This window comes from Myotis myotis, unplaced genomic scaffold (genome assembly GCF_014108235.1).
Source record: "Myotis myotis isolate mMyoMyo1 unplaced genomic scaffold, mMyoMyo1.p scaffold_m19_p_15, whole genome shotgun sequence".
NCBI classification, from domain to species: Eukaryota; Metazoa; Chordata; class Mammalia; order Chiroptera; family Vespertilionidae; genus Myotis; species Myotis myotis.
Window position 1 is genome coordinate 8,408,464 of NW_023416319.1, and position 26,486 is coordinate 8,434,949.

At 55.9% G+C, this 26,486-nt stretch overlaps 2 protein-coding genes across 19 annotated transcripts in view; one reads left to right on the plus strand and one right to left on the minus strand.

Annotated features, from left to right (window-relative positions):
- Nucleotides 1-10,945, plus strand: part of AFAP1L2 (actin filament associated protein 1 like 2) — an 85,400-nt gene extending 74,455 nt beyond the window's left edge. For 6 of the 13 annotated variants that reach the window (XM_036335905.1, XM_036335912.1, XM_036335908.1 and 3 more), the window contains 11 exons: nucleotides 1,158-1,242; nucleotides 1,740-1,844; nucleotides 4,440-4,651; nucleotides 5,707-5,852; nucleotides 6,538-6,649; nucleotides 7,299-7,538; nucleotides 7,623-7,797; nucleotides 8,032-8,187; nucleotides 8,956-9,170; nucleotides 9,250-9,395; nucleotides 10,128-10,945. In XM_036335905.1, coding sequence (XP_036191798.1) covers nucleotides 1,158-1,242; nucleotides 1,740-1,844; nucleotides 4,440-4,651; nucleotides 5,707-5,852; nucleotides 6,538-6,649; nucleotides 7,299-7,538; nucleotides 7,623-7,797; nucleotides 8,032-8,187; nucleotides 8,956-9,170; nucleotides 9,250-9,395; nucleotides 10,128-10,275 — 1,740 coding nt within the window. In that variant the 3' untranslated portion in view covers nucleotides 10,276-10,945. Of the gene's footprint in view, nucleotides 1-1,157; nucleotides 1,243-1,739; nucleotides 1,845-4,439; nucleotides 4,652-5,706; nucleotides 5,853-6,537; nucleotides 6,650-7,298; nucleotides 7,539-7,622; nucleotides 7,798-8,031; nucleotides 8,188-8,899; nucleotides 9,171-9,249; nucleotides 9,396-10,127 lie in introns of those variants that run through there. The other 7 variants (XM_036335917.1, XM_036335910.1, XM_036335906.1 and 4 more) reach the window with 6 other exon arrangements.
- Nucleotides 10,946-11,516: 571 nt separating this feature from the next.
- VWA2 (von Willebrand factor A domain containing 2) overlaps nucleotides 11,517-26,486 on the minus strand; it is a 38,941-nt gene continuing 23,971 nt past the window's right edge. For 4 of the 6 annotated variants that reach the window (XM_036335900.1, XM_036335903.1, XM_036335902.1 and 1 more), the window contains 9 exons: nucleotides 25,427-25,621; nucleotides 23,430-23,563; nucleotides 22,673-22,805; nucleotides 21,170-21,225; nucleotides 19,844-19,951; nucleotides 17,970-18,539; nucleotides 15,432-15,983; nucleotides 14,433-14,558; nucleotides 12,785-13,618 (listed from right to left, as the gene is read on the minus strand). In XM_036335900.1, the coding sequence (XP_036191793.1) occupies nucleotides 13,530-13,618; nucleotides 14,433-14,558; nucleotides 15,432-15,983; nucleotides 17,970-18,539; nucleotides 19,844-19,951; nucleotides 21,170-21,225; nucleotides 22,673-22,805; nucleotides 23,430-23,563; nucleotides 25,427-25,621 (1,963 nt within the window). In that variant the 3' untranslated portion in view covers nucleotides 12,785-13,529. Of the gene's footprint in view, nucleotides 13,619-14,432; nucleotides 14,559-15,431; nucleotides 15,984-17,969; nucleotides 18,540-19,843; nucleotides 19,952-21,169; nucleotides 21,226-22,672; nucleotides 22,806-23,429; nucleotides 23,564-25,426; nucleotides 25,622-26,486 lie in introns of all 6 variants that reach the window. The other 2 variants (XR_004972111.1, XM_036335901.1) reach the window with 2 other exon arrangements.

Below are 26,486 nucleotides of genomic sequence, written 5' to 3' on the forward strand. Positions count from 1 at the left end.
GGCATGCACAGCGCAGGCAGAGGGTCACTGCGTCTCATCGTGGGGTCCCCACCCCTGACCAGGAGGGAAGTCGAGGCCTTGAGCAGGGAGGAGGGACTGAGGAAGGGCTGTGGCCGTTGTCTCTCTTCCTTGGTCATGGACAAGAAACAGAGCCAGAGTAGGCGGGGGGTGTTCTTCACGTGGGGTGAGACGTGAGCTCAGTCCCTAAAGACCTGGCCGGCAGGTTCTGCCCTGGTCCTGCCCTAAGGCTGGTCCCAGCGGCTGGGAGTCCCAGGGTTTACTTTGCAGAGGCCGGGGTAAGTGGTTCTAGAAGCAGCTTGATTGGAATAATCTGATACTACTTCCTGTTTGTTTTTTAAAATATATTTTATTGATTTCAGAGAGGAAGGGAGGAGAGCTAGAAACATCAATGCTGAGAGAGAATCATTGATTGGCTGCCTCCTGTGGGGATTGAGCCCACAACCCGGGCATGTGCCCTGACCGGGAATCGAACCATGACCTCCTGGTTCATAGGTCGACACTTAACCACTAACCTACACCAACCAAGCAAGATGCTTCCCATTCTAGCAGCAGCAGCCACGCCCCTCCTGTAGGGACGACCTCTAGCTCCCCAGCAGCCCCAGGAATGCCCACGGGGGGTGGGGAGGAAGGAGGGGGTGCCATCTATTTTATGCACATGCATAGTGGGCTCCCGGAGCACCCCCCAGCTGGAGAATGTGCCAGCGGGATTCAGATCATGCTCTGGCCCGTGCAGACATGCTGGCCCTCCTCTGAAGCCCGAAGTGTTGGTAGCTGCCAGTTCTCGACTTTCTCACGCTCCTGGCCTGGGTGGTTCCCCGCCTGACATCAGCTTCGGCTGCAGATGCCCACTCTAATGCCACCTCCCTCCCCACCTCCCCGGGCTCCAGGGCCACTGTCATGTCAGGGCGAGCAGCCATGTGAACAAGGGACAGGTGCTCTGGGGTGGGGCAGGGGACCTCAGAGAGGGAGGGTGAGGGCAGGTCCCCAGAGGGCAGCCCAGCCAGTGCCTCACCAGAGGCCTGGACTCCAGGGTGACCGCTAGCCGACATCTGAGAGAATTATTTTCTCTTAAACTGTGGTCTCTGACGAAACCATTCCCAGATAGGATCACCCACTTGTCTCTCTTTCTTCCCCAGGCAGATATAGCCGAGAAGTACCTGTCCGCCTCGGAGTATGGGAGCTCTGTAGATGGCCACGCTGAGGTCCCCGAGACCAAAGATGGTACCCACGCTTATGGCTCTCAGCCCAGGGTGGGGAGGGGATGGTCCCCAGGCTGTGTGGCCCAACCCTAATGCGCTTCAACAGCTACTTCCACCATGCCTCCCCTTTATAAACAGCTAACAGATCCAGGGAAAAGGGAGAGATGACCAAATGGAAGTTCCATGACTTGCTGGGGGTAGAATATTCTCTCATCCTCTTGTTGGCTCACCCTGCTTTAAGGGTCTTGGAGCTCATGCAGTCTGTAGATGCCCAGGTGCTGGAACATTCCATGGGAGAAGCCGGGGTGCCCCCCTTGAGTGTGCGAATCTACAGACCCCTGGCTCTGGGCTGTGGGTCTTGGTGTGGGGAGCAGGAGTCTGTATGTGTGCGCATGCGTGCACACATGTGTGTGCAGGGAGGGGCAGCTGTGGTGGGGAGGGTCTTCTATTTTCCCATCTACTCTAGGGCCTGGGGCTAAGCCGTGTGCGATGCTGATGGCTTTTTCTCTCACTCGACAGTGAAGAAGAAGTGCTCTGCGGGCCTCAAACTGAGCAACCTGATGAACCTGGGCAGGAAGAAGTCCACCTCGCTGGAGCCTGCAGAGAGGTCCCTGGAGACCGCCTGTAAGAAGCGCAGCGTCTCCTGGGCCGCAGGGCTTGACCCCTGGGCTGCAGCCCGTCTCCAGGAAGGCAGCTCAGACAGCGAAGGCAGGGGCTGTAGGTCTCGCTTTAAACGTGTCTTAGGGATGTGGAGTCGTGGCCCAGTTCCCGTCTCTCTTCACTGCAGGTAGTTCTTCTTTATGTCTGGCCAGACTCTCTCACTGCAGTGTGGATCTTTTGCGGAAGTGAAGGGTAATGGATTGCTGTCCTCCTAATGGTCTGGGAAAACATGTTTGTTAGATCGATACTTAAGGAGCTTGGCAGGCACAGTGTTACGGAGAGGGAACCAAGCGGATGGAGGACACAGTCCTGGCAGCTTAGAGCTCAAGAGAGATGACAGCTTTGCCCCCCTCGCCACATACCTGCTGGCTGAGCAGCTATCAGGACTCGGGGACGGAAAGAACCTTTCCCGCTCTGGACAGAGGTGGATTCCTCAACCGGAGTCTTGACGAACAGGCAGGAGCTATGTAGGCTCAGAGGTACTCGGGGTGGGAGCCAAGACAGACGCAGACTGGTGAGACGCATTCAGGGGCCGGGCTGGCGAAAGCCCACGTCGCTGGGACAGAGGGCGTGTAGGGAGCTAGTAGACTCTTAGAGGTCACCTCCACTGCCCTATCTCAGCCTGAGGAAACTGAGGACAGGAGAGGGAGAGAGAGACCTTTCCCAGAATATCTGAGTGAGCCGCGTCCTGGTGTTCCACCCGGGCTCAATGCTATAGGTCAGTGATGGCGAACCTTTTGAGCTCGGCGTGTCAGCATTTTGAAAAACCCTAACTTAACTCCGGTGCTGTGTCACATATAGAAATTTTTTGATATTTGCAACCATAGTAAAAGACTTATATTTTTGATATTTATTTTATATATTTAAATGCCATTTAACAAAGAAAAATCAACCAAAAAAACGAGTTCGCGTGTCACCTCTGACACGTGTGTCATAGGTTCGCCATCACTGCTATAGGTCTCCCGGGACCTGAAGGCCATCACTGTCCATCTTCGGGCCCTTTCCTCTTACTCCTGGGACCCCTGTCCCAGCCTCAGGCCCACTCTGTTCTGTGTCTGAGGCTGGCTGGGTGGCCGGGGTGGAATGGCAAGGCAGCACAGGGCCCTCACCTTTGGAGCCTGCCGCTTCTCCTGCCAGGGCACCCAAGGCCTCAGGGCACAGTGTTGGGCACGGGAGCCTGGTCCCCGTGAGTCATTTTGGGAGATGTGGCTGGGTTACTGCTGGAAGTTGCTCAGTGGAAAAGCCTGCTCCTGTCCCCCGTGGCTGGGGAAGGGCCCGAGAGAGCACAGACACTCTCCTCCCCAGGCTCAGCCTCAGTGCTTGAGCCTCTCCTGACCCAGAGTTCTCTTCGGTGCAGGGAACTGTGATGGACCAGTGGGGTGCCTGCCCAGAGGAGCCAGAGGTCCTAGATCCTGGGCACAAATCCCCCCACTTTGCTACTGTGTCGTGGTGTTCATGTGGCTCAGAAATTCATGATCCCCACTGTGTGGCCGGCACCGGGTGGGTGGGAAGGTGGCTGTGCACCTTGACCTTGCTGGGTGAGCCTCGTTCATCTGGCTGCAGTTCTGAACAGCTCTTAGGGGCAAAAAAGAACCAATTGGTCAGCCAGCGGCACAGAGGGATGTCAACCCACTGCACAGGGGCGTGCAAAGGGCCTGTAGACTGGAGTCACTCATCTGTGCAGCCCAGGGACAAGGCCATGCTTACACGGGGTGTCAGCTCCCCACATGTTAATCTAAGTGGGGGGAGGCTTGTCCTCTTCTCGGGAAGCTGAACGGAACACATGGGACCACTTGAGAGCAGTGAGGGCTGCCTCGTGAGTGGACCCTGGCAGCCTCTGGGTGCTGCCGGAAGAGGGGCTCCCTGGCAGAGGCCGCAGGGCGCAGACCCGGCTGCCTGAGATGAACGTGCAAGTTCCTGGACAGGAGAAGCTGTGAGTCCCGTTGGAGAGGCTGACACGGAAGCAGAGGGTGCCACTGTTCCAGACCCAGCTGTTCAGAAGGCAGACAGGGCGCGCAGGGCCCGGGGAGGGCCGAGGCCAAGTGCATCTGGAAGGATGAGGAGGGCTCTGTAGGCTGAGACTGAGTGACCCAGGGCGGGCAAGGCTGGCAGGGCCGCTGGGAAGCTAAGGCTGCAGAGGCAAAGGGCTTGCACCTACAATGAGGAGACCCACCTGGGGCGAGCTTCCTGCACGTGGCCCGAGTGAGGAGAGGCAGAGGTGGGCTGCTGCAGGCTGGACGTGTAGAGCCGTGGCGAGCCGCGAGGGCTGGGGCGGGGGATTCTGTCCCAGACACCTACATACTGACCTAGTGTAGTCCAAGGTGCAGCTCACTTCCCTCTGGACACACCTTTTCAAAAGCCAGCAGAGCTATGCTGCCTGACTTGAAAGGGTCTCGCTGCTAGCCTGCAGGAGGGAAGGAGAACATATGACAGAGATTTCCAGCCTCTGTGAGCTAAGAAGCTGCTCAGGCATTGGAGCTGAGACTCTGGGGGGAACCCCGGAGGCCCGGAGGTGGGGGCAGCCACCCCAGCTTCCTGCAGCCGCCGCCTCTCCTGCAGGTTACCTGAACGTGCTGGTGAACAGCCAGTGGAAGTCACGCTGGTGCTCCGTCAGGGACAGCCACCTGCACTTCTACCAGGACCGGAACCGCAGCAAGGTGGCCCAGCAGCCCCTGAGCCTGGTGGGCTGTGAGGTGGTCCCGGACCCGAGCCCGGACCACCTGTACTCCTTCCGCATCCTCCACAACGGCGAGGAGCTGGCCAAGCTCGAGGTACTGCTGGCCCGGGGGTGGCGGGCGCAGGCAGGGCGGAGGTCGGCTCTGTGCTGCAAGTCATGGAGACGCCGTGTAGTCCTGGGTTGTTTTGGTTTCCTTTGCGTGAGATTGTTTGCATTTTTCAAAAATTTCCATTCCCTTTCTGACCTCAGGGTGGTTGTGTTAGAGGAGCGGACAATGAGCTGCTTCCTGCGCTTAGGGCCGGAGGGGAATTTATAACTCCCTGAGCCGCAGGGGAACCTTCTGGAGATTCACAGTGGGTTTGGTGTAGTTTGTGTAGCACCAGATGCAGCCCAGTCCATAAACATGACGCCTGTTAGGGCTTATCTGGGGGCAAGCATCAGGCTGGTGATACAATGCCTTTCTCCCACTCCCCACCCTGTCGAACGTGATGTCACACTGACAGAAATAAAAGGTGACATAATGCCTGGCGTTGAGCTAGGCAGGTCGCAGCCAGAGTTCTTTCTTCACACACAGAAGCACACCCTTCCCAGCTGGCTCCTGCTCACCTAGTCCAGCGGTTCTCAACCTGTGGGTCGCGACCCCTTCGGGGGGTCGAATGACCCTTTCACAGGGGGGCGCCTAAGACCATCGGAAAACACATATATAATGACATATTGTTTTTGTGATTCATCACTATGCTTTAATGATGTTCAATTTGTAACAATGAAAATACATCCTGCATATCAGATATTCACATGACGATTCAGAACAGTAGCAAAATTACAGTTATGAAGTAGCAACGAAAATAATTTTATGGTTGGGGGTCACCACATGAGGAACTGTATTAAAGGGTCGCGGCAGTAGGAAGGTTGAGAACCGCTGACCTAGTCCTTCAGCCAGGAAGACTTCATCCAAATTTTGCTTCAATACTGCCCTCTTGTGGCTAAAAGATCCACATCTCAGTTGCTTCTCAGGGATAAGTTTGTATATAATCTGTCGGGTCAACAAGTATGATAACACGTGACCAAGACTGACATGCTCCCTGTGCTCATGGAACTTACATTCTAGTACGAGATGTTCTCCAGTCAGTTACCCAATTGGTTCCTCAGGCCAAGTCTTCCGAGGAAATGGGCCACTGGCTCGGCCTCCTGCTCTCCGAGTCGGGCTCCAAGACAGACCCAGAGGAATTCACCTACGACTACGTGGATGCAGACAGGGTCTCCTGTATTGTGAGTGCGGCCAAGAACTCCCTGCTGTGAGTACCGCGGGTCTTCTGCGCCCTTGCACTCAGAGTCATGCTTCCAACTCCAGGCCCAGATTGGCCTCTGGTGGCCAGTCGCGCTGGGGGGTGGCGGAGAACTCGGGGTGGGCCCCGCTCCACCGAGCAGCAGGACCAGCAGCCGCAGCACTTGGCTGGGGGAAGACCATCCAGGTCCTTATAGCCTAAACGGCATGTTCCCTGACCCTCTGTTTCCCTCGGTGCTTTCCCGAGGACCCCCCTCTGGGTCCCCAGCGCCCCCTGGAACAAGCAGGGCGGAGGTGGTGCTTCCGCTTTCTAGATGAGCACACGGGCTCCTGGGCCGGGTGGCTGAGGAGCCGCCAGGACACGGAACCCCTTTCTTATGTACAAAATGGGGAAGTCTCTGGTTGTTGACAGTGAAATGGGGAGGGGTTTTGTTGTTATTGGAGATCCTAAAACGGGGCCAGAAGATGGCAAAAGGATGCCAAGGGGGGTGGGAAAGGGATGCTTTTCTGGAAGAGAAGTTTGGGACCCACAGTTCTATAGGAAGGCCCAAAAGAGAGGGAGGGGCTGCCTGAATGAATGAGTGTTACATGAGACCGGAGCTAGTCTCGTTATGAACTCTTTGAGGCTGGTGGCTTTTACCGCCCTCCTCCCCGTCTTGAATCCTCCTCCCCGAGTCTTGCCGTGTGTCTTCCAGATTGATGCAGAGGAAGTTCTCAGAGCCCAACACTTACATCGACGGCCTGCCCAGCCAGGATCGCCCGGAGCTGCTGTATGACGACGTGGAGATGTCCGAGCTGACGGCCGCGGTAAGGACGCTGGGGATGGCCGCGGGGGGCTGTCCAGTCCTCCTGCTGCCAAACCTCAATCCCATTGGCCATAGGAGAAGTGGATTCCAAGTCACTTGCAGGGCCACCAGGGCAGAAATCTCGGTGCAACAAGGTCGCCTTTTGTATTGGGGCGGGCAGTCCGCCTGGCATGGGGACTCGTCGGGTTGGCCACTCTGGTCAGTGCTAGGATGGGCTGTGCTGCTGGGGTTGGGAGCCGCGTCCCCATCAATCAGCCTTTGGGGTCCAGAATGATAGTAAAGGTGGAATCATCGAATGGGCAGGAGGTTCCATGGTCAGACACTGGGCTCTGCTGTGCTAAGGGCTGCTGTGGCTGATCTCATTTAATCCAGGCCACCTGCGAGGCAGGTACCATTACTCTCTCCTCTTACAGCTGAGGAATGAAGGTCAGGAAAGCTCGTACTATGTCCTGGGTCTCCCACCTCTTGAGGGGCCGATCCAGGGCTTGAACCCTGACCTTCTAACTCCAGATCAATAGAGGCTTCCCTGGGGGAAGGTCCCTGCGCACCCCACACAGGGAGGGGACGGGAGCTCTGAGACAGGGCAGGTGCCATCTCTCCAGCCCAGGGTGCGGACGCAATGGTGAAAGCCACCTGCCTCTCCACTGCAGGTGGACCCCGAGGAAGCCGCCCCGGCCACAGATGCTCCGAGCGAGCTCGACCCTGACCGCATGTACCTGGACCTCACGCCGGTCAAGTCCTTCCTGCACAGTCAGGGTGGCACCCAGGCCCGAGGCTGCTCCCCCACACCGCCCTGCCTGGACCCTCCAGCAGAGGCCCTCCCTGCAGACCCGGGCCCCGCCCCAGCTGAGCCCCCCGTCGATACATCTGCAGAGACCCCCGAGTTGCAGGTACAGGTCGTCCCCCAGCTGGTGGGCTGGCCCCACCTTCCCAGGCCCCTCAGCCGGCTGAGTTGTGCTCGCTTTCTCCAAAAGCAGGTGCAGCAGGAGAGTCTGGAGCCGGAGGAGCTGTCCCCCAGAATCTCGACGGTCAAAATCCAGACTGAACAGCAAAAACTCTCCTTCTCATCGAGCTGCCCTGACGCTGTGGCTGTCACCCTAGCCGGGGCCAGCACGCCTGCGAAGGACAGGCTGAGGGTGACCTCTGCAGGTACCTGTGCTGGCTATGAGTTGCATGTCTTAGAAATGGCTCAGAGGAGGAGGGACTTGCCCCAGGCCATGCAGTGGAGAAGGGGTGGTGCCCATTTCCTTTTCCGGCCCTGCAAGGCTGGCCTGGCGTCCAGCTCTGATTTCCTGTCAAAGCCTCAGTTTCCCCAGAGCCTGTGTGATGGGTTGGCCATGGTCCAGCCTGGCTGACCTCGGGGTTCCCTGTCTGGGTTTGTAGAGATCAAACTTGGCAAGAACAGGACGGAAGCTGAGGTGAAGCGGTACACGGAGGAGAAGGAGAGGCTGGAGAAGATGAAGGAAGAAATCCGGGGGCACCTGGCTCAGCTCCGGAAGGAGAAACGGGAGCTGAGGGAGACCCTGTCGAAATGCACAGGTGAGGGGCCTGGCAGGGCACGTGGAGCCTGGACCTGGGCCCTGGCCTACAGCCCTGCCAGTCTTTGCATAGGTACATGTTCCCCATCTTAACCCCCCCATCTGAAGGTCACTGTCCTATGCAGAGAGACCTCCTGACCCATTGTCAACAGGCCCAGGAGGTAGTTTTAAAAGCTAGCTCAAAGAATACATCCTTAAACATTTTATTTTCACTTCAATGTATATACACCCAGGTCCATCTTTCCATGCGTTGCCTTTTTCAGAGATCCCATGTCATCGTTCTTGCATTAACCACACGCATCCTGAATCATTCTTAATTTCCAGTCTTCAAAGACTTAGGACACTTGCAGAGAAATCTGCGTCCCTCTAGATCAGTGGCTCTCAACCTTCCTAATGCCGCGACCCTTTAATACAGTTCCTCATGTTGTGGTGACCCCCAACCATAAAATTATTTTCGTTGCTACTTCATAACTGTCATGTTGCTACTGTTCTGAATCGTAATGTAAATATCTGATATGCAGGATGTATTTTCATTGTTACAAATTGAACATAATGAAAGCATAGTGATTCATCACAAAAACAATATGTCATTATATATGTGTTTTCCGATGGTCTTAGGCGACCCCTGTGAAAGGGTCATTCAACCCCCAAAGGGGTCGCGACCCACAGGTTGAGAACCGCTGCTCTAGATCCTTATCTCACCCGTTTCTTAGCAACCTGCCCTTGAAAGGACCTGCCCTGGTCCTGGCTGAAACGCTGCTCCCTGCAGCCGGCCTCATTCCCATTCCAGACAAGGGGGCGCTGGCCAGCCTGGAGCAGAAGCTGAAGGAGATCGACGAGGAGTGCAGGGTGGAGGAGAGGAGGCGGGTGGACCTCGAGCTCAGCATCGTGGAGGTGAAGGACAACCTGAAGAAGGCCGAGGCCGGGCCCGTGACGCTGGGCACCACAGTGGACACCTCCCACCTGGAGACCGTGAGCCCCCGAGTGAGTGGCAGGAGCTGCAGGCAGGGCCTCCTGGACGGGGGTGGGCGGGCTCACGTCTCCATCCCCCCCCACGGCTCAGGCATCACTCTTTTGTCACCACAGCCCAAAGCCGCCGCCCCCACCCCTGCCCCAGACTGTACCCCCGTCAACTCTGCCACGGCGCTCAAGAACAGACCTCTTTCCGTCATGGTCACAGGCAAAGGCACCGTCCTCCAGAAAGCCAAGGTAAGCGGTCACTCCCGGCCCCCTCCAGGGCCCAGGGGCTGCACCAGACCTGACCTATCAGCCCGAGGACAGTCAGATCCTTGAACCACCCAATTAGCCATAGGTTCTAGGGAGACAGACGGGAAGTGGACAGTTTTCAAACCAAAAGAGCCAGTGATTCTAAAGGAGTCCTGCCGTGGCAGCTTAAGCAGCGGTCCTCAAACTACGGCCCGCGGGCCACATGCAAATACAAATATTGTATTTGTTCCCATTTTGTTTTTTTACTTCAAAATAAGATATGTGCAGTGTGTATAGGAATTTGTTCATAGTTTTTTTTTTAAACTATAGTCCGGCCCTCCAACGGTCTGAGGGACAGTGAACTGGCCCCCTGGCCTAAAGCCTCCAGCCACCAGGTGTCCAAGGCTTGGGAGGGTGTCGGCTCCTTCCTGGGCTTTCCCCCGACAGCCAGACACGAGTATTGTTAGTCCTTCCCTCGTGTCCAGTGCAGACGTGCCCAGAGTTGCCCGCGCATTCGGCAAACTCCATGGCACCTGCACCCACGACTACCGAATGCATTGGAGCTGCCGCTCCCCTGTGGCCGTGACAGACCCACGGACCCCTTCCCGTGCCCCGCCCAGTGACACATGCACAGGGTTTGAAACACAGCGGCTGCCTCTATTCCTAACGGGCTCTGTGCACGGGGCGGGGGCGGCCGCAGAGCACAGCTAACTGGCCTCTGTTTGGGGGCTGCTGGTATTTGAATGGCGCCCTAGGAATGGGAGAAGAAAGGGACCAGTTAGGACACAAGCGTCACGGCAAGCCTCTCCTGCCCACGTGGACCTTGGCGACAACCCCGCTTCGTCCAGGCCTTCCTTCAAGCAGCGACTCTGTGAGCGGGTGAGTCTGTTTAACAGGAAAAACAAGGACGGGGGACCGCGCACGGAGAGCTCCGGCTGATGGGAGGCGCGGGCCCTTTGCAGAGAAGGAGCTAGCAGGACCGGAGAGAGAGCTGTGACTTCAGCCGGCGCTGATGCCATGGATGACGCGGTAACGGAGCAGGAAATACTTGGGACCACGCGGAGGCACTGTCCCCACTCAGTTAAGGACCTTTTGAAAGTGACGCTGTATTATATTTTTAAAAATATGTTTCAAATCCTGTAATTTAGAACAGTGAAGTGTCTTTTGAGATTTAACTGACTTTCGACATTATCGTAGAAAAAAAGAGATTAGTGCTTTGTGTTTACAGAGTCCGTCCTGTGGCCATTCTTAAGAGTTATTTAATATAATGCTCTCGTAGTCCCGGTTTTTTTAAATTGTGCTTTATGTCCGGGCACCTTCCAAGATAATAAAAGGGGTGAGTTTGGGGTGGGCCCCCGTCTTTTCCTCCGATGGCATTGTTTGCTAACGCAGGTTGAAACATTTCATCCGTCATCTCCACCTCACGTCCAGGGGTTCTCGGAACTAAAGTTCTTTCTAACCCCAGGGCATTTATTTCCTTTGTCATAAACACTTGGTGGCCCTTTGCCAAGTGGTGAGTTAGATTTTTCTAAAAAAATAAAATGTTAATTGTATTTTTGGAGGTTTCTTGTATTTCATGGAGTGACTTGGCAGGGCCTGTTGGACTTGTACCTCAAGGGGGAATGTCTTGGATATTTATTTACACACTGAACTTCCAAATGTGTGTGTAAAACCGAGGGCTTTACAAGGTGCCATCTTAGCAGGTGATGTTATGCCTCCTTGACTCCAGGAGCATAGATGGAAAATGGAAAGGGTTTTCATAGTATAATTAACCACGCGCCAAATCCACTAGAAACATCTGCAGGAACTGACTACTTCTGGAAGCTAAACACATTCCTAAATCATTCTTCGGGGAAAGAAACTGGTACTTAGAGAGTTGCCTAAGTGGTAAATTAAGGAAGTTCCTAGCATAAATGTGTTTATTTTTACAAATAACAAAATTTGCCAATCTTTTTAGGCAGGACCTTTTTCATGTACGTCCAAAAATAAGATTTGGTTTTTCTTTTGCCAGTATGTGTTGGATTTTTGGTTCCAAAGCTGTGCTAACTGTATATAATGGAAAATACATACTCCTCAGACTGCTATGTTCATAGCATTTTCTTGTGATTCAAGAAAATCTTGTCAGCATGTGTACTCTAGGCTCAGTTGTGCCTTTAATGTCGCCTCAGGTTGCCAGGGTTTGGTTTTGTCATCTTTAAGCACATTAATGACCAGATAGCGTTGATTCAGAATCAAAGTGGTTCAACCACTGATAATACACTGATAGGTAAGTTATTGTATGTACAGATTATAGGTGGGGGGGAAAATCATCTCGAAGGAGCAGAAAAGCATATCACAAATCTCAACACTCCTAAAACATTCTCTGTCATCTAGGAATAAAAGCGTTCCTACCCACAAAAAAATATCTAATGGTGAAAAAGAAGCAGATATGTGCTGTGGCCACTACCTATTAAAAACATTATTCTGCAGGTTCTAGATAATGCAAAATGACAAGAAAAATCAATATAAAGCTCCCAAAGGAAGAGACAAAACTGTCACTATTTGTAAACGACGTTTTTCTAGAAAAGCAATGAACTACTAGAACACATGTGCTTGGGTAAGTTGGCTGGAATGAGAATCATTCAGAGAAAATGAAAGATGGATGGCTTACTGCAATGCTTCAATTTTTACAAGAACATAAAAGGCTTGGCCGGTCAGGCAGTAAGGAAGGCATGCCCTCCATTGCTGCTGGGACCTAAACTAGAAGCGGCGAAGCCTTTAACATGTAACCCACAATTTTATGGGGCTTTTTTTAGAGTCCAAGCAACTCAAATTGGACATCCGAATCGCCTTGAACCAGACAAAGAACCCATACTCTAAAGTGATTAAACTGCTGTGAATTTTCAAGACAACAAATTCTTGAAAGTTCTCCAACATCGGCCCCTGCTGGGTAGCCTTGTGGCCTTGCTCTGATGTTACGCTGGCCTTGGCGGGAGGGGACAACAGGAATGAAAATACCCGTGAGCACAAACCGCTGTGGCGATAGCCTCGGCACCCCGGGCCTTTTCTTTGTACCATCGACAGCACCGTGGCGATAACCGGGAAGCTCAGTGGCGTTTCAGTGGAGGGAGCCGTGACCTCTGCATAGAGGCCATGGCGTTATCGACAGTAAAGAGAAAAGTGTCTGGACCGAGGTGAGGGCTCTGCAACAGTTTCCCCTGAAAACTGAACTCAAAACGACACAACCACAACCGAGGGAAGAACTGGTGCCTAAGTAGGCCGGGGTGAGGAAGTGCCTGGTTTACCAGAGAATGTCCCAACGCACGCATCTGTGCCACAACCGTACAAACACCCCTGTGAATAACCAACATCATTTCTTGAAATCCTTCAAAAACTACACAGGAAAAAGCAAAACCGTTCTAAGTTTCTTTATTCTCTATCTGTTGAGTTTAAGAATTCCATTGCTCTTTGCACCCCCACTAAAAGGAGAGTAAGAAAAGCACTCAGTAAACACCCCACAATGACCCCCCCCAAGTAAACTCTAAAGGAGAATATGGCCCCCCCAGAACCAGGGCTGTTTGCACACTCAGCCCCTGAGCCAAACAAGCTGGTTCATCGGTCACTGTCCAATCTGGGCCTTTTCCCCGCCTCCCCCCCACACACAGCCAGTCACCAGAGGTCACAAATGCCGCTCAAGCCCCTTTTCAAACGAAAACCACGAACGCATCTAGGACGTCTTTCGGGAACGAAGAAGTTCTGCACTTTCTCCATCTCGAAATGCCATCGCTTCGGTGGTCCGAACGACACGCTAGCCACTGCCTCCTCGTGAGCATCACTGTCCCAACATTTCCCGATGGCCGCGTGAGCTGCCCACGGGCCATCAAAAGTCTCCAGTTCCTGTTCCTCCTCAGGGGGAAGGGGACGGCGACAAGCTCAACAGGGCACAACTAGAAAGGAAATGTTTACTTACACGTCAAGAGTCTCCACCACCATCATTAGCGATTGAAATCAGCCGCTACTGAGCCCCGAGAGGCGCTGTCTGCAGCTGGGACATGGCTGCTCCCCGGGTGAGGAAAGCGCAGGCGGGCTCCGGACAGAGCTGGAGGCAGGCGCTCAGAGGACTCCCAAGAGGATGCTCCGCCGAGGGCAGGCGCCCTTTCAGCGTCCGGGGTGCCCAGGCCTCCGGAGTTGCTGGGGCGGGCTGGGTGGCTGCCCTCCTGCCTTGAGGGCATCTCCTCTCAAGACCCCTGGGAAGAAGCGAGCCGTGAGGCCATGAGTGTCGGTCCTCACCCTACCAGCAGCCCCCGCACGTCTTGGTTGTGGGTTAAGAACAAGCAGAAGATGCCAGACCAAAGGTCCTATCTGAGGGCCCTTCAGATGCACTGCCCGCCTTAGGAAGCCCACCTCTGCCCGTGGCCGAGACCCCAAGCTCCAAGGGGAGCCACCTTCTGGTCTCGGGGTTCTAACTTTAAAATCATAACAGGAGCCCCAGGTGGGCCCGCAGTGCTGCCCAGCAGCCCTTCTCCAGGACCTCAGTCCGGTCCCCTCTCTTAGATGGTTACTTCTCTCCGCCAACCTCCTGCACCTCCCTCCCCATCCTCACACTCAGCTGATTCCTCCCACTTCACTGAGCAAATAGAAACACTCACAAAAGAACCCCACCAGCTTCCACCGCATCCACCCACCTTCCTGCGTCGGGGCCCACGTCCCGTCAGCCAGTCACTCGGGGGCCCCTGGCCGAGGCCTCCCGCCCCGTCCCATGACTTTGCTCCAGTGTGCTGAGCACCAGCAGGACACCAGATGCCGTGCTTACGTCTGTCTCCCCCGCACAGGGATGCTCCCACAAGGGCAGACATCCTCACTGTCCCCTGTTCCCCACACCCATCGTCCCCAGAACAATGTCGGGGACGCAGGAGACCCCGGCTACATGCTGCTTGTGTGAATGAACAAAGGATGCTAGGATTCCTTCCACGGAGCCCGCGTCCTCGAGCCTGCCTTCACCGGAGCTCCCAGGGAGCACCACCACCCCCAGCTCTCCCCGTGGAGCAAGGACCCACTCACGGTTCTCACAGTGGGGGCCCTCCCAGCCGTCGCGGCACGCGCAGAGGTAACTCCCGTTCCGCAGGACGCAGGTGCCCTCGTGCATGCACGGGCTGGGTTTGCAGAGGTTGACGGGCCGATTGGCTTCTACAAGAAAGAGTGTGCCCAGGAGGCCCGGCCTGGGTCAGCCCCAAAGACCCCCTCCTCTGAGGAAGCCCAGAACTGCCGTGAGGCCACTCGGGTAGCGCCTTCCATGCCTTAGCGCCGATGTGGGCCTTGAAGCCACAGGTCAGCACATGGATGGTGCTCCACGCTGCTTGGCTAGGTCAGAGACCCACCTCCACCCAGCTCTCCCACCTGCGTAGGGAGACCTTTTCTAGGATGTGTGAGGCTCCTAGCACCGCTTACTATTCTTATAACAGCCACATACTTTTACAAAGGCGGGAAGGATGGCCTGGTCAGGTGGCTCAGTGGTTAAGCGTCAACCCATGAACCAAGAGGTCATTGGTTCGATTCCTGGGCAGGACACATGCCCGGGTTGTGGGCTCTATCCCCAGTGTGGGGCATGTAGGAGGCAATCTCTCTATCCCTCTGCCTCCCTCTCTATCCCTCTAAAAATCAATCAATAAATTTTGAAAAGGCAGGAAGAATGTCACTGGCAAAAGGAAGCCTTTGAGTCAGGCTGGCCTGGCTGTGTTGGCCCCTCGCTCTGGCATTCACAACCAAGGTCAGTGCCAACCTCGGGGGATCTGTGGGTCGTCTAGCAACGTCTTTTGTTTAAGTGGTGCACGTACACTCTCAAGTTTGGGGTGGGGATCTGTGTTAAACTTTCTGTACCCTGAGCATCGAGAGGATGGTGTGCCTACCACGGGACTTAGCACGGACTTAGCACAGAACCCGGCACGTGGGACGCGCCCAGGGACCGGGGGAGCCGCGATCCTTGGAAGATGCACCTGGCGGTTCAGGCTGAGGGGCCACCCCTTGGAGGCAGCGCTGAACGGCGCCGATGCGCCCACTCACCTTCACAGAGCCACTCGATGAGCGCGTCCCGGTGGAACCTCAGGTCCGTGTAGGCCGCCACGTGGATCAGGGCGTCCCGGGGGCCCGCGAGCCTCCGCAGCGCCTCGCTCAGGACGGGCCCCACGGCCACCACCAAGACAGAGACGCCATTGTCCCTCAGCTTCTGGGCGGGGACGGCCGCGTCCTCCGCCCCTCGGCCCCCGGTGAGCACCACCACAGCCTTGGGGACGCCAGGCCGGGCGCCCCTCTGGACAGTCATCACCCTGTCGTAGATGTGCAGCAAGGCGGTGCCTGCCGAGCCCGCCCCGCCCAGGTAGGGGGCCTGGCTGGTGGCCCGCAGCACGGCGGGGCGGGCGACGTGGGTGTCCAGCCCAAAGGCTGTCTGGACCCGGCTGCCGTACACCACCAGGCCGATCTGTGTCACGTCGGCGTCCACGTCGAACTGGAGGGCGCAGCTCCTCACGAAGCTCTGCATCCGGGCGAAATTCTCGGGCCCCACGGAGGCCGAGGCGTCCAGCAGGAAGACCAGGTCCAGCGACTGTGCCCGGCAGCCTGCGGAGGAAGCAGCGTGGGCCTCCGGGGGCAGGCTCTGCCAGGCGGAGCCCCTCCTCGGGCGGGACCTGGCCAGCTCGGGGGGGGGGGACAGCCAGTCCGCTGTCTGTCCACGGCAGGCACCGCCCCCCACCCTCTGCTAGAATAGCAGCAGCTCATAGGAGCGCCTGGCCAGGCCACATCCCTGGCAGCTCCGTGTGGCTGTGTCCAAGTTCTGTCTGATGGGATGTGGTTGGAAGTCACTGTGCAATTTCCAAGTGATACCCTCAGAAGGAAGCTGCTTGCCTTCCACTTCCCCTTCCCCCCTTCATGCTGAGAAACAGTGACCTTGGACCTGGAGGCAGAACCACAAGGTAGCCAAGCCACCTTGCTGGCTCAGGCTGCTCACCTCGGAATGGTTACGAGAGAAATAAACGTCTATCCTACGTAAGCCACTGCGCTCTGGGACCCTTTGTGACAGCAACTTCACTGCACCCTCACCCATCCCACCAGCGAGCACCCTCCATGAGCCACACACTATATACAAGGTTCTGATTGTACCGGTGGGTAAAATGGGCCGATGCCTGCTGTCGATGGGCTGACAGACTATAGGAAGACAGACGTGAATTCAGTATAGAATTACAAGTTATATGGGCAGCCATGAGGGGAAAAGCAGGAGCAACATTAACAAGTTGGGAGAAGCGGCCTGGTCTTCTCTGAGGAGTTAGCTAAGAACTTTAGGGGTGTGGGGGTATTTCTAAGGTGCTCCCCGCCCCATGCAGGAGCTGCAAATAAGCCCACAGGGACCGAACCACAGCGAGCTCTCGGGAACCAGCAGGCGTTTGGGTTTCATTCCAAATGCAGAGGGAAACCCCTGGAAACGTTTAAGTACAGTGTAAGAGGCGTTGATGTACTGGGTTTGAAAAACCACTGTAACTCAAGGAAGGTCTTAGAAACCCAGGTCACAGCCAAGAGGAGCACAGGAAGACGATGACTGAGTGTAACTGGGCAGAATCCTTGGGACAGGAAAAGAGCACTGGGTTAAAACTACGGAAATCTGAACCACATAGACTTTCATACGTAACACTGGTTCATGACCTGTGACCAATGCACCTCGTTAACACCTTACAGAAGGGACTCAGGGTGTGGAGTACGTGAGAACTCTACCACGGTCACAAATCTTCTGTAAATCTCAAACCATCTTTTAAAAACCCACTCTGGATGCCGTGGGGAGACTAGACTGGAGGGCACAGTGGGAGTGGGCGGCCAACCCTGTCCCTCCCCCTTGCAAGAAGGAAGGCTCAGCTCTGGTGAGTGACATCTGGGGCTGAGAACTGAATATGCAGCTTCCCACGTCCCACCCCTGGGGAGCAATTGGGGCGGGGAGGGGTGGGGCACCAAGGATGTGTTTCAGCTACTGCACCTCCCCACGGGTCAAGGTCCTGCCCTCCGATGGGAATGTCTACTCCACGGGGGCAGTGTTCTCCAGAGCAGTGGTTACCAACCTTACGGACCTCATGGACCACCGGTTGGCGACCACTGCTCCAGAGCACACCCAATGGTTGGTCACAAAATCAACAGGAAATACTAGAACATATCAGGTAGCTAGGACAAGCGTCCCATGAAATGCCTCTTCTAGTTGTGCATGCGTGCGTATGTGCGTGCTTGTATGTAGTGGGAGGTACTGTGGGCTCCCAACAAAGAAGCTGGATAGCTGCCCTGCATCTCAAGAGATTCGGAGCTCCACGTTAACTATAACAAATGAATATTAATAAATAGCAACACCCACGATGTTCTGCGTGCCTACCCTGTGCACATTGCTTGTCTTACTGAAACCTCACAAAAGCCCCCCAGGAGGTGCTATTATTGGTCCCATGTTATTGAAAGCGGTTCCAGCCCCTAGACACAGGCCTTGGTTCAGTGGGAGCAACATAAGGAAGGGCCGCCACTGGCCACTGGCCCTGGGTCCGGCCGAGGCTGCTCCGGGCACAGGCCCCTGGGTCTCACCTGGCCGCGGCCGGCTGCACAGCTTGCCCTGCAGCTCCGGGATTTGGTGGAACAGGTCCTGCGAGTCGGCGTAGACCATGACGTGCTCTGGGCTGCCCGTGATCTCCTCCAGCTCTGCCCGCACGGCCTCGCTGCCCAGGCCCAGCAGGAGCAGCTGGCGGGCCCTCGCGTGGCGCGCTGGGCCGGCCACCTCGTCCTCGGAGCGTGACTCCGTGAGCAGCACCAGCACTCTGCGTGGCCGGTCCAGGCCGGTCCTGGCGCTCCCAAAGCCGCGCTCCGCCGCCTGCTGCAGGGCACTGCCCGTCAGGGTGGCGCCTCCGCCGAAGGGGATGGCATCGAGGCTCCGGACCAGGTCGGGCACGTCCAGGTACTCGCCCACGGGCACGGCCACCTCCAGCTCCCCGCTGTACCGGGCCACACCCACGCGGGCCCGGGAGTCCTCGTTCAGTGACGCCTGGGCAAACCGCTTCACAAAGGCCTTGGCCTGCAGGAAGCCCTCCGGCGTGGTGCCCGCCGAGCTGGCCAGCAGGAAGAGGACGTCGATTCTGCACGCCAGGCTCAGTGTCGGGGCTGCCGACATCACAGCAGCTGTCATGCCATGGCCACCTGGGGCATGCAGGTCACCGTCCCACCCGAGATGCCCAAGCACCACACCAGACAGCAGAAACCTCTCTCCCGGGGGTGGGGGGGAGGGAGGGGGAGACAGGGTGGAGAAACTGAGGCTGCAGGGGCTGTGTCCACTGCACATCACAGAGCTCTCCCTTCTGGCTCTCGCTAAGGGTCTCCACCCAACCACTGCTTAAAATTTAATACATAGACCAACCGGAGTGGCTCAGTGGTTGAGCATCAACCCATGAACCAGGAGGTCACGGTTCAATTCCCAGTCAGGGCACGTGACCAGGTTGTGGGCTCGATCCCCAGTAGGAGGCGTGCAGGAGGCAGCCGATCAATGATTTTCATCATTGATGTTTCTCTCTCCCTCTCCCTCCCTCTCTCAAATCAATAAAAATATATATTTTAAAAAATGGACATGCAACCTATTTTATACGCCCCCACCTCCCATTACAGTTAGCGCCTCGGTGTCCTGTTTGAGGAATCCTGCAGCTACGTTCCTTCCTCTGAAAACAGGCGGTTCGCGGCGTGGCCTCTGACACTCGGATCTGTGGTCCTTCTGGAACTGACTTTCGTGGGGCTTGTGAGGTGGAGGGTCTTCCATGTAAATCTCCAACTGACCCAGCACGACATTTTTATAAAAGTCATTAAAGAAGCCCCTACTGAGTGCTCAGCACTTAACGTACAGGGTGGGGCAAAAGTAGGTTTACAGCAGTGAGTACACAAAACACAGAGTTCATTCTTATAGGATGATGTACTGATGATTGTATTACTTTTCCACACGAACAACTATAAACCTACTTTTGCTCCATCCTGTACATAATCTGATTCCAAGCTCCCAACAACCCTAGGAGGTGCCGCCGATTAGTCTCTACTTCATACCTTTAAAACCAAAGAGGAAAACCACACACACACACACAAGGAGGGTTGAAGCTCCTCTTCCTACAGAAGAGGCTCTGCCCAGCACCAGGTCCGAGCTGGGCTGGCTCCAGCCTGCAGCTGGGCTCAGCGACGCTCAGATGCCAAGCAGTGACCATTCGGAAACTAACAAGCCAGGAGCCACGGTCCCACCCAGAGCTTCCTTCGTGGAGACTCAGAGCCGAATCCCCTGAGACACCACAGCACAGGGCCCTTGGTAAGTGGGTGGCTCTAAACTCAAGGGCCAGTTTCCTCCTAGGAGCTCCAGGGTGAGGGGTGAGCCAGGGGACCGTGGACGCCAGCCCTCCCCAACGGTCCATGTTGAAGGTCCCGTGCAAACGTACCACAGTTAGCCTCCTCTCTGAAGGACGGCGGGCACAGGCAGTGGTACCTGTCCAGTCCTTCTGGAACACACGTGCCTCCATTCCGGCAAGGCTGCGAGTCACAGGGGCCTGTCAGAGAGATGCCCATGAACGGCCTAGCACCTCGGCCCACAGGCACTAGTCCCGCAGGCCACCCTGCCCCACCTCCCTGGAAACCACTAGGAAACTAGCTGCAACACCTACAGCAAAGAGGGGGAAAAAAGCGGGGTGTGCAGAGGAGGGGCTGGGTGTGGGTGGTAAAGGACACTTGATGGTGAGCTTGGTGAGGCCCTGTGTGAGTTACATGCTCACATGGGGTCATGACAATGGGACCCCCCACCCCCATTCATATGCAGAAGTCCCAACCCTCAATACCTTTGCATGTGACTGTATTTGGAGACAGGCCTTTTAAAGAGGAAATTAAGGCTAAATGAGGTCATAGGGTGGGTCCTAGTCCAATGCAAATGGTGTCCTTAGAGGAAGAGACACTAGGGCCGTGGTCGGCAAACCGCGGGTTGCGAGCCACATGTGGCTCTTTGGCCCCTTGAGTGTGGCCACGAAGTTTCAATCGCACTGTACGTATGCGCCCACATGTGATACTTTGTGGAAGAGCCACACTCAAAGGGCCGCAGTTTGCGGACCACTGACCTAGGGCCCTGCATGGAGCCAAGGCCGTGTGAAGCCACAGTGAGAAAATGACCATCTGCAAGCCCAGCAGAGAGGGCGGAGAAGAAACCGAACTGGCTGACACCTTGACCTTGGACTCGCAGCCTCCAGGACTGTGAGAAAATACATTTCTGTTGTTTAAGCCGCAGAGAACTAACACAACAGGCCATTACAACCCTCAGCTGCGAGGGGTCTGGGGGAGCTCCAGGGGCCACGGTGATGAACTGGTGCCAGACCTGAGCTTGATGGGGGCGAAGGTCTCAGTCCCATGAAGCCAGCAGCATGGGTGTCTCTAGATGGGGAACGCTGCAGGGGGGAAGGTGCTGTTTCTGACGTTCAACCGGGGTTGTTAGCAGCCTCTGCAGGCTGCACAGCCACAGTGAGCCTTCGGACCCTGGAGTTACGGAAAGTGCCTCCTCCACTCACTCAGGCACCTTCCTAGCCCCTCCAAGCTCCAGAATCCTCATCTAAGAAGGTGACGCCGGAACTGGCCCCACAGTGTTCTTGCGAGGATTGCATGAACTCATCCACGGGAAGTCTTAGGACAGAGCCCGACACGAAGCAAACAGCCCACAACAGGTAAGACACCAGCCTCGTCCCAGGGCCCAGGCCGAGCAGGAGAATCCAAAGGGCGGGCTGTACCTGGGCAGGTGGTCCTGTAGCAGGTGGCGGGGTGGGTTAAGAACACTTTCTTCCAGCTGCAATCCAAGGACACAGACAGTAGAGATCAAAGGGTTAACAGGAGGACAGACATCGGGAAAGTTACTTAAAACACAAAGCTGCCCTAGCTGGCTTGGCTCAGTAGATTGAGCATCAGCCTGCGGACTGAAGGGTCCCGGGTTCGATTCCCATCAAGGGCACATGCCCGGGTTGCAGGCTCCAACAGGGGGTGTGCAAGAGGCAGCCAATCAACGATTCTCTCTCATCATGAATGTTTCTATCTCTCTCTCCCTGTCTCCCTCTCTGAAATCAATAAAAAATATATTAAAAACAAACAAACCATGAAGCTGGTATAAAATTCCAATGCAGACACTAGTCAAGAGAGACTTCCTTGTTTTCTTTCTACTCCACTTCTACATGCACACAGAGTAGGGGATGGTTCAAACTACCCAGAGACAATTAAAAAAAAGGTAATGTACATTGGCTATCATGTCAGAAGTTAGAGATATCTGTGTTCAAAACTCTGAGCAGTGAGAACAGCTTTCTATTACAAGCTCCTTTCTGGGACTGGCTGGCTGTGTGACCCCAGGCAAGTTACTTTCCTTCTCTGGTCTTCAGTTCCTTCTTCTAGATCAGTGGTTCTCAACCTGTGGGTCGCGACCCCTTTGGGGGTCAAACGACCCTTTCACAGGGGTCGCCTAAGACCATCCTGCATATCAGATATTTACATTACGATTCACAACAGTAGCAACATCACAGTTATGAAGTAGCAACGAAAATAATTTTATGGTTGGGTCACAACATGAGGAACTGTATTTAAAGGGCCAGAAGGTTGAGAACCACTGCTCTAGATAGTAACTCTATAGTTTTCAACTGTGACCCTTGGAGCCTCGATGGAGAGAGGAGGAGGCTGAGTGGCCCAGGGCTGTGCTGGCGGTGGTGTGGACAGTGCTGAAGGCCAGGCCAGGGGCTGTGAGGGACAGGCCGGGCAGCAAGTGCTCTAGAGCAGCGGTCGCCAACCAGCGGTCTGCAGGCCACTGGGGGTCCGTGAGGTCCACAAGGTTGGTGACCACTGCTCTAGAATGCCTGAGCTCTGGTCCTGAGGATCCCAGCATCCCTCTGGGCCACCACACAAACCATCTAGGACCTAAGCCTTTTGCCTCACTCAGGCCCCCATAAACATGGAGACTGGTGCTCAGAGGAACCAAGTCACCAGGTCACCATCCCAGGTGCAGAGCACGGCCCTGAAGGCCAGCTTATGGCTCCCTTACCAGCCTCTAGAGTGGCCGTGACCCTGCCACCCTCGCTCACCCTGGGCACCCAGGTGGTGCGTCCATGACCCTCCCTACACCCCGATGCTCTGTCCCGGCTCCCCCCAGCCCTGCACTCCTCCAAACCCTGCAACTTCCGAGCACTTGGCCTTGGGGACCTCCACCCACACCCAGGTCGTGCCCTTGAGCCCGGGCCCCAGACCACAGGACAAACCTGAAGAAGGGGCAGGGGGCAGCCAGCACACCATCGGTCCCCCGCGATCCTCTCCAGCATAGGCCGCTGCCAACCAGCTCCCTGACCGTCTCCAGCGTCTTGTGCTCACAGGGGTGAGGCTGGACCCTGCAGTCTGTGTCCACAGCACACCCAATGGAGAAGACAGGGTTACGCCTCCTCCCGCACTGAGGTCCCCCGCGCTCAGCCCCGCTGCCACCTTCTGCTTCTCGGGGCAGAGCACACGGGGGAGGGGCTCCGCTCTGCCCCTTGCTGGGCGCCAGTCTCTGGGCACCTCCTCTGCACAGGCCCTGCCCTGCACAGCTTCCACATCCCGTGAACACATGCATGTTTCCTATAACACGCTTCACTCTAGCTCCTGGGGGACCGACGAAGGCAACTATGCATGCAGACACCTGGCCCCGGGCTGCAGAGGCCATTGGCTTACCACAGTGGGGGCGCCGACTTGGCTCCTCCCCCGAAGCAGGGGACAGGTACAGGGGCCCCCCCATGCTCCCAAGCCCTGGTCCCCTTTACCCCATGGAGACAAGCTCCAGGTTCTAGCTGAGAATCCCACATGGAGACAGGACACAGCAGAGAGCCCTGGGACCGAGGCCGTGGGACCCCATTCCTCTCACCCTCTCTCCTTGGGGAGGCCCCTGAGTGCTTACCTCATGCTAGGGGAACCCTCCCCACCCCACACCCCACTTGCATCCCACAGATACCCCGCTTGCACATGGGCCAGCCTGGAAGGCCATACCTGAAGAGGCGAAGGTACAGAAGTCGGAGCTGCTGAGGGCGCTGAACAGGCCGTTGGTGGCGTCCTCCACCTGCTCGGCCATCAGCACGTGCTGCTCCCTGGGCTCGCTGGCCAGCGTGTGCAGCTCCTCCCACCTGGGCCCAGCCCCCAGCAGAGGTTACATGCCTTGTCACTCCCAACCCACTCTCCGCCTGCCCTCCCAGCTTCTACCCCATGGGCAACACCCCACCCCACTGCTACGGAAGCCACTTCGTTGCAACCTCATCCCTCCAGGATGCAGGAAACATCCAGAAGTGAACCTCAGAATGACCTCGAGGACACTCGGCCATGGGTCATAATGTATGCGTGCTACTGTCCCTGGACCTCCACGGGCCGGGGAGAGCCTCACACTCAGTCGCCTCCTATGTCAGACATGGTCCTGACAGATTTCACGGTCTGGTTCGGTGACTGTAGCTGATGAGAAAAATAGAACCAGAAAGAAAGGAAGGAGACTGGTTCTAGGCAAGAAAAGAACAAACAAGGACAGCTGGCAATAGAAAAAAATACAGCAGTGCCCTGACTGATGTGGCCCAGTGGTCGGGCATCAACCCAGGAGCCAAGAGATCAAAAGTTTGCTTCCTGGTCAGGGCACATGCCCGGGTTGTGGGCTCCATCCCCAGTGTGGGGGGTGCAGGAGGCAGCCGATGGATGATTCTCTCTCAACACTGATCTTTCTCTTTCTCTCAAACGGGGGACCCTTCAGTCCGCAGGCCGACGCTCTATCCACTGAGCCAAACCCGATAAAAACTAATAAAGACGTATTAAAAAAGACAGAAAAAAAATACAGAAGAACTATAACCAGTGAACGGAAGGACTCCAAGGCCAGCACTGGGAGCCCATCTAGAAGGGAGCCCCCACAGACAGCCAGAGGGCACCATTCAGGGCCCCCGACAAAAACAATGAGCAGCACAAGGACGTCGGGGCGTGAAGAAAAGGCTAAGAAGACAGGGCAGTCGGCAACGCATTTAGAATCCTGCCCACCAACGCAGGCCAAGGTTTGGCAACACGGCAACAATTTCATTGATTTCTAAAACTCACTTACGGCCCCAACCGGTTTGGCTCAGTGGATAGAATGTCAGCCTGCAGACTCAAGGGTCCCAGGTTGGATTCCGGTCAAGGGCATGCACTTTGGTTACGGGCACATCCCCAGTGGGGAGTGTGCAGGAGGCAGCTGATCGATGTTTCTCTCTCATCGATCTTTCTAACTCTCTATCCCTCTCCCTTCCTCTCTGTAAAAAAATCAATAAAATATATTAAAAAAAAACTTTTAAAATTCACTGATGTACAATTCCCTATTCTCTCCTGAAGCCATAGAAACTGGACATTTCTCCCAGTGCCCAGGGCAGGGCCTGGCACACACAGGGGGGCTTCTCAGCTCTGGGCTCACATTCACGCTCAGGGGGGCAGCTCTGCCTGACCCCACCCAGCCACGGACTTTCTTAAAAGCTCCCTGCAAAACAGACGCTCAGCCAGAGATGAGAGCCATCAGAGAGGGGGCTCCATAAATACTAAAAGATGTGAGCCAGCCACAGCTGGCAGCCACAGCTCCAGCTCCTGAGAGCGCCAGGCTGAGGGCAGCAGAGACGCTGGGGGGAGGAGGGGGACGGGGCATTCAAGTCCCTGACCCCTCCTGCTCACACCAAGAGACCCCTGACCCACCAGTGCAGTCAGGTGACTTTCCATTTCTGCCCAAATCAATTCGAGTCGGTTTCAGGCACTTAAAACCAAATGTTTAGACGAAAGGAAAGACAATGCAGAGGCTCAGACTTGCAGACTCAGAGCTCCCTGTGCTCCGGCAACAACAAGACAAGGGAAGAAAAGACAGATCCCGCCTGAACCAGCACCGTGTTTCCACCGCCCCTTCTCCCGAGGCTGTGAGCTCTCCCAGCCGCACCGCGGTCTCCCCCGCCACCCCACCCCTGCCCCACAGGGCTGACCCAGGGGTCCGAGTCTCTTACCTGGGGAAGCGCACGCCCACGGCAAACACAGTGACCCCTCTCTCCTGCAGCTGCTTGGCCGGCAGTGCCACCTGTCCTTGGGACCTGCCATCCGTGATGATGATGAGCACCTGGGGCACAGAGGCATTTCGGCCCCCGGGGAACCCTCTGCGCAGAAAGTATTTCAGAGCGAGGCCTGTCTCGGTGCGCCCTCCTCTGAGCTCACCCGGGAGGAAAACACAAAATATGAATCAGTGACCCAGACAGGTGACGTTGGCAGACAACGGCTCCTCCGTTAGCAGTGACAGCCACATTCCCCCGGCAGGAGCTCAGAGTGACGATTCCTACCACGAGAGATGCACTTGCTCACCCTCTAAACCACAATAATGAACAGACATGAACTTTTCCTGGGTCTGTAAGATGCACCCCGGACAGCTCTGTGGTTTAGGTAATAATGTCACTCTCTGGGTCTGCCCCACGGATGGCTGTGGGCTGACAACTCCCATCATCTGTCTACCACCCACCTCCCATCGCCCTACCCCTGCTTCATCCCCTTCTTGTTATGGCTCAACATCTCCCTGGGGTCCTTGCCATGACCGGACCTTCCTGGCCCACTGCCAAGTTCAGGGTCAGGTGGTAGAGGCTGCAGTTTGCTTCTTGATCAGGGCAGGTTACAATGGTCCCTGCTCATTGGGACACTAAGAGTCTGTAACCTTACAGGCCAGTTACAGGCACTGCTGACGAGCTTGGAATCCCAGTGCGGAACCTCTACTAAACCTCGCAAAAGGAGGCTCGTCCCAGCCCTCAGAGGGAGGCCTGCTGGCTCTCTGTGTCAACCGGGCAGAAAATAATGACTCACTCAATGGAATTTCAGGCCAATCACAGGAAACTGCGAGTGGTGTTACTGGGAGGTGAATGAAATGACTGCGTGAGCGTGCCCAGCCGGCCAGAGTTCTGGACATTCAGAGCCAATTGCCGGACATGGTTTATCTGACTGTATGTTATCACTGGGCACAGTATTGAAAGGCTCGGCTGTGATGTTTTTTAAGCTTCTTACTGCCATGTGTCAGGGTGGTTTCTT